The sequence below is a fragment of the Etheostoma spectabile genome, chromosome 18 (genome assembly GCF_008692095.1).
Source record: "Etheostoma spectabile isolate EspeVRDwgs_2016 chromosome 18, UIUC_Espe_1.0, whole genome shotgun sequence".
Taxonomy (NCBI): Eukaryota; Metazoa; Chordata; class Actinopteri; order Perciformes; family Percidae; genus Etheostoma; species Etheostoma spectabile.
Genome location: NC_045750.1, coordinates 14,141,032 through 14,147,523, shown reverse-complemented (window position 1 = coordinate 14,147,523; position 6,492 = coordinate 14,141,032). Strand labels below are relative to the sequence as shown.

The 6,492-nt window shown below is 41.4% G+C and overlaps 1 protein-coding gene across 1 annotated transcript in view; it reads left to right on the top strand.

Moving 5' to 3' along the window:
* Window positions 1-5,661, top strand: part of aldh8a1 (aldehyde dehydrogenase 8 family, member A1) — a 7,370-nt gene extending 1,709 nt beyond the window's left edge. The window contains exons 2-7 of the mRNA XM_032543465.1: window positions 179-326; window positions 1,288-1,443; window positions 1,524-1,673; window positions 2,218-2,474; window positions 3,698-3,859; window positions 3,957-5,661. Of these exons, the coding sequence (XP_032399356.1) occupies window positions 179-326; window positions 1,288-1,443; window positions 1,524-1,673; window positions 2,218-2,474; window positions 3,698-3,859; window positions 3,957-4,409 (1,326 nt within the window). The 3' untranslated portion in view covers window positions 4,410-5,661. The remainder of the gene's footprint in view (window positions 1-178; window positions 327-1,287; window positions 1,444-1,523; window positions 1,674-2,217; window positions 2,475-3,697; window positions 3,860-3,956) is intronic.
* Window positions 5,662-6,492: the final 831 nt, after the last annotated feature.

Here is a 6,492-nt window from a genome sequence, read left to right as displayed (position 1 = left end):
TTGACATGCGTTTTTCTCGATTTTCTTGTTATTCTGTCTCTCACTGTTCAAATAAATCTTACATTAAAATTATACACTGATCATTTCTTTGTCAGCGGGCAAACATACAAAATCAGCAGGGGATCAAATACTTCTTTCCCTCACTGCATAGTGCTTATTGACACTTTACTCCCCGCAGGTGGAGGCAGCGGTGGCGGCAGCTAAAGAAGCCTTCCCCAACTGGTCCGCCCGCAGCCCAGAGCAGCGAGCACAGGTCCTCAACAAGCTGGCCGACCTGTTGGAAGCCCACCTAGAGGAGTTGGCCCAAGCTGAGTCCAGAGACCAAGGTGTCATATACTGTAGTGTTTTAACACACATTTAGTAGCATTTGGAAAGTGAATGCATGACTTCATGCTCAAATTCTTGTACAAATGTATTTAATATACCTTTAATGCCGTTTATGTATAACAGTAGTAACTGATGAATGATAACATGCTGCAAAACATCAGTTCTTTTTCCATTGTTGATTGGGGGTGTGACAATTTCAATTTTAGATCAAAAGGACCTTTCTATTTAGACTACCAAAATCAAAAGCTGGATTGCCAATTCCCCCAGTATTTTTCCCCCTCTCCAGCCCAGCCTACTTGTGCACAACCAAAGGGAAAAAAGCCAGACACAATGTTGCTTACCGGCTGGTGGCATGTAGCCTAACACAGGGTAATCTTAGTTTACCAGTAGCCTGCAGCATAACTTTTCCAGACAGCATGGCCACTGTCGGAGTCGCAGAGGATGGAGAAACCACAGAACTGGAAAATCTTTCTGCTTCTCTGAATGACCTAACAGTGGCAATTATGGCTGGACAGATTGAACAACATACTGATTATTAGTAATAGTAGTAGTAGTATAAATGAAAACAGGGCCTGTGAATTAGTTTGAGCTGTTGTGGTCTACGATGACATTTGGCCAGAGGGTGGCGCTAGAGGAAAGCTAAAGCATTATACAAAATGAACAGAGATTGGGCCCTGTGGAGCATGAATGCTCAGTCAATTTCTTAGAGAAGATAAAATGACAAAAGGTCATCAAAAGCACTAAGATTTATATTGTATGTTTCTATTTGATCTGTTATCTTGGTGGTTAATGCACATAACGACCAGGGCATATTAATGTAAAGCTAACTAAATGAAACACAAATACATTTTACAGTACATTAGTTACACCATAGCCATGGTATCAAACTCTTTTCAAGAAGCGAGTGCTGTATTATTTTCTGCTGTTCACCTCCTCTGTATTTTTGGTGTAACAATACAGGTAAAACCGTAACATTTGCACGGACTGTGGACATTCCTCGATCAGTGTACAACTTCCGTTTCTTTGCGTCATCGTTGCTCCACCACACCACCGACTGCAGCCAGATGGACCACATGGGCTGCCTGAACTACACTGTCCGCTGCCCCGTGGGAGTGGGTGAGAGCTCAGTGTGTTTGCCATAAAATTGTTCTATTTGTGCTTCATGTGTTTAGAAATGTTGTTGTTGTTGTGTGTAGCTGGTCTGATCAGCCCCTGGAATCTCCCCCTGTACCTGCTGACATGGAAGATTGCACCTGCAATCGCTACAGGCAACACAGTGGTGGCAAAACCCAGCGAGATGACCTCCGTGACTGCCTGGATGATGTGCAAGTTGATGCAGCAGGCTGGTAGGACTACAGCACCAACGATGCAAGATTCTCTCATGAATTATCGCACATAAGATATGCTTCTCCTCAAAACTTTTAATTTAATTTAGATGAGAAATAAGATATTCATATTCACTCCTTAGTCACTTTCCTACTACAAATCAAGTCATAGCTTACACAATCAGAATATGGTCTCAATTTAGGAAAGAATTCTGGTCTGCTAAATCCTAAACCACTTCTTTACCTGAGCCTAGTAAGATCTGATTTTTCGAGCGTGGCATGGGGATGGAATTCAAATTATTAAAGATTTATACCTTGATGGGGTGTTTACGTCATTTAATCCATCACTCTAATTTTTACCGTTTTTTAAAGAATAGACATTTCATCTTTTCCCTGAGATACCCCCAGCAACATCACTAGATACTCCCTAGTCACAAGGGCGCCATATAATATATAAAACTATTCAATATGCAATTTTTGCACAGATGTTAAATCAGTAAATGTTAATAAACAGATAAAAAAAAGAATATTAATAAGAAATCCATAAACCTGTATATCTGTGCAGGTGTTCCTCCAGGAGTAGTCAACATCGTATTTGGCACTGGGCCGAAAGCAGGCGACGCCCTCGTCGGCCATCCTGACGTCCCATTGGTTTCCTTCACTGGTTCCACGGCAACTGCTCAGCGCATCACAGAGCGGAGCGCCCCTTACTGTAAGAAGCTCTCACTGGAGCTAGGAGGTAAAAACCCTGCCATTATTTTTGCTGATGCAAACCTGGACCAGTGCATCGAGACCACCGTCCGCTCCAGCTTCTCCAATCAAGTAAGAGAAGAGGGTTTTAAGACTTGATTTAAGGCTTTTTGCTTACTTTTACTATTGCTGTCATTCTTTGTTTACATGCTCTTGGGAGGGTAATTACCCAGAACTGTGGGTCAAATGTTTTGTGCTAATTTAATTGAAAATGTGTTTAGGAACATAAGCACTTCAACTCAGAGAGAAATATTTTGTCAAAAAAAAGCATAACTCAAGGTCTATTTAATAACTTGTTCTGGTCTTCATTAATGTTTTCTCAGTTGTAGTTGTTAGTTTGCTCAGTGAGCGCAAAGATTGTAAAGGATCCTTAAATTAAGATGGTTTTTTTGTGTTAAAATGCGTATCAACTAAAGTGTTTCTTTAACACTTTAGTTTAGTAGTTTCACATTTGGAGAAATGCACATTCCTGGAGTCTCTACTGGTTGCCAGGCCAAGAAATAGTCAAGCACATAACCAGTGTAAAATAATGAGTTGCTGTAAAGATTTTTGGATTTTGTACAGATTTGCTAGCTAGAGGTGCTGGTTGGCAGACTTTTGTTAGTGTCGGACAGATCCTTGTTAGCTGTTTACCCCTTTTTTTCTGTCTTTATGCTAAGCTAAGCTGTCGGGCTGCTGGCTGGAACTTCATTATTAACGAACAGACATCAAAGTAGTATTTAACTTCTCATATATCTCTCATTAACAATGCTAATAACCTTATTTCACAAAATGTCAAAGGTGGGTCCTAGCCTACTTGGTTTTTTGTCTTGAGGAAGAGTTCCTGTAAGAGAATCCATATGTCTAAAGCAAACTTTTAATAAACTGAAAATCAGCTTTAGGCCTATGTTGCATATTTCTAAATTATTTTCACACAGAAGAAAAAACACAGCAAATCTGTGGTCACACATTGCACAAAAGTACAAAGGGTTCGAAGGGGCCAAGCAGATCCTAATTTCCCAGTGGACCCTTAGCAGGTTAACCTGGGAATGGTCTTTATCTGTTTCTTTAGAGCAGTTATAAACATGTTTTTGTTGTCTACATGAGTAGAGGTTAGTTTTATTCTTACCAATAATGTCAATAAAAACCAGTATGAAGAACTTTTATATGTGACGAGGATGCAGTGACATGGTGTGTCCACACGGGGGAGATCACAGTCCATGTTCTGTCACGTAGCAGATGCTGAAAACAATGTTCTGAACAATCAGTGCTTCTATCAGAATCCTCTAACTTCCCCTTCTTTCCTTCCCTCTCAGGGGGAGATCTGCTTGTGCACCAGCAGGATTTATGTGGAGAGGAGCATTTACTCTGAGTTTCTGGAAAGGTTTGTGGCTGCAGCTAAGAAGTGGAAGACAGGTGTGCCCTCTGACCCCAGCAATAACAACGGGGCGCTTATCAGCAAAGAGCACCTGGAGAAGGTGATAAAAAATAAAATGTTAAATGCTGTGAAAAAACAATTTTCGATTGTTTTAAATAATCATATACTTGGTAATCCTACTTTGTCTTGATCCCAAGGTTCGAAGCTTTGTTGCACTCGCCAAATCTGAAGGGGGCATCGTCCACTGTGGCGAGGGAGTTGACCAGCTGGAACTCCCTGAGCGCAACGCCAAGGGCTATTTTATGCCAGCCACCGTCATCTCAGGCATATCTGACAGCTCCCGCGTCATGCAGGAGGAGATCTTTGGCCCTGTCACCTGCGTCAGCCCGTTCGACACAGAGGATGAGGCCATTTCCAAGGGCAATGGCGTGCGTTACGGTCTGGGGGCCACGGTGTGGTCCCGGGACGTTGGGAAGGTTCACCGGGTGGCCAGGCGGATACAGGCAGGTATGGTGTGGACCAACTGCTGGCTGGTGAGAGATCTGAACCTGCCCTTTGGAGGGATGAAGAATTCTGGCGTGGGGAGGGAGGGAGGGAAGGATTCCTACCACTTCTTCACTGAGGTGAAGACCATCACGATCAAACACTGAGGGAGGAGGGAAAGATATGGATTGGAGAAGCGTGGATACAGTTATGTAGTTAATCTTGACATTCATCAGCCTCTGTCAGCAACTCTTAGGAATTTCAATGATAAGTTTCTGCTCCCACCCTTTCGGATTATTGGAGCCCGTAGTTACGTCACATTTATGAAATACAAAGAGTGGAACAATACAGATGATTATACAAGTAGAAATGCAATGGAAATGTCAAGTAAAGAGGAAATCTATCACAGTGCAAAACAATGTAATATGCATACATACTTATTAGTACAATCTTTTTACAATATTGAAATGCATTAAGTAGTGTGTGTTATGGCTTCAAGTTTGAAGAAGTGCAGACCGTAGAAGGTTAAACCAGATAAAGCAGGACATTATTTATTGGCCCATTTCAAAAGTAGAAGTCAAGAGGACGAATTATGAAGTTAGCTTAATCCTAAACATTCTTTTTAAAGTTTTGCAGGTTTGTGTCCTGCATGACGGTTCAGCAAGCAATGTTGACAAGAAGGCATGCAACCACTGATAATTCAAACAGAAAAGTGGAAAGGTTAGTAAAGTAGAGCTAGTAGAGTATGTGCCTCAGGCTGACCAAATCCAAAAAGCAAATCATTCTCCACTGGTACTTCTTCAGCTGTTTTTTTTTTTTTTTAATTAACACACACATTATATACACATTATATAAACGCTACATGTAGGTCAATGTGTTTTTATGGGCACTTTAAAACCTCATTGTTGTCTGTGGAATGCCGTAAATCTTCATTGTATCTCTGACACTATGTCAGCAGAAGATAGATGTCAGATTCTGGGTCTAAACCAAGTAAACAGGTCTGCTGACAGATTTGGTTTTAATTTGAAAAGTCTCATATCGTTATCAGCAGGTGTTATCCGTTACATCTGATCACCTGGTCAAAGTCTGATCTGTTAAAGAATGTTTTACATCATGCAATGTGAATAAATGACAAACCGTCTCGTGTGGTAGTGTGACAACATGTTTGCAGAGAGGAATAGGAATGTCAGCAAGTCAGCTGAGTGAACTGCCTGACTGAAGTTAGCATGCTAACATTTGCTAATTAGCACTAAACACGTAGTACAGCTGAGGCTGATGGTAATGTCATTAGTTTATCAGGTATTTCATAAAACAGAGTATCGGACAATTTCAAATTGTGACCTGAAGGTTTTACCAGATGAAAAGTCACCACAGTTATTAAAACTTATTGTGAAGGAGACAATGAAATGTAATGGCTATCTATATAATTTTTGGGATATTTCCACAGTACTGAAATCATGTTAAATCTGGTACACATATGATACAGTACAATCAAATTTTGACTGTTAATTTGTTTTTTCTTCAAAAAAAGGAAATCTCAACTTAGAATGATGTCACAAAGCTACCACTCTTTAAATAGTAGCTAGTTTAAGTGACTTGACAGCCAGTATATGCTAAATTCAAACAATTGTTTAAGTAATGATCAAAATCTGCCAGCCACAACCACTGTTAGCCGCTTGGTTCATCTTCCTCCTGATCCTAATCTTGTATTTTTCAGCACACTCCCCCTCCCTTTTTTTGTCTCCTATTAAACATGTCTCCTCACGGGCGCCTGGATAGTTCAGTTGGGAGAGCAGGCGTCCATATATGGAGGTTTACTCCACGACCTAGCGGTCTACCCGGGTTTGACTCCGACCTGCGACCCTTTGCTGCATGTCATTCCCCCTTGCTTCCCTTTCATGTCTTTGGCTGTCCTGTCAAAATAAAAGAATAAAAATGCCCCAAAAATAATCTTAAACATGTCTCCTCACCTTGCTAATCATCATGACTTAATGCAGTGTGAGATGAGCATGTTGGCGTTGCACTCTGCCCCATGTGAGCCCCCCCGTGACAGTTTAGGAAAAGATGGTACAGGAGGAACGTTCCCTATTTGTAATGCGAGTGTGTAAAATCACGTCTCCCCTGTGAGGTGTATGTGACATTTACCACAGAGGCAGTGTGTGTGTCCCACCCTCTGTGTTTTGACTAGGGAATGGGTATTGTGCTGTGTCACGCTGCATGATTGCATACACACACACACACACACACACA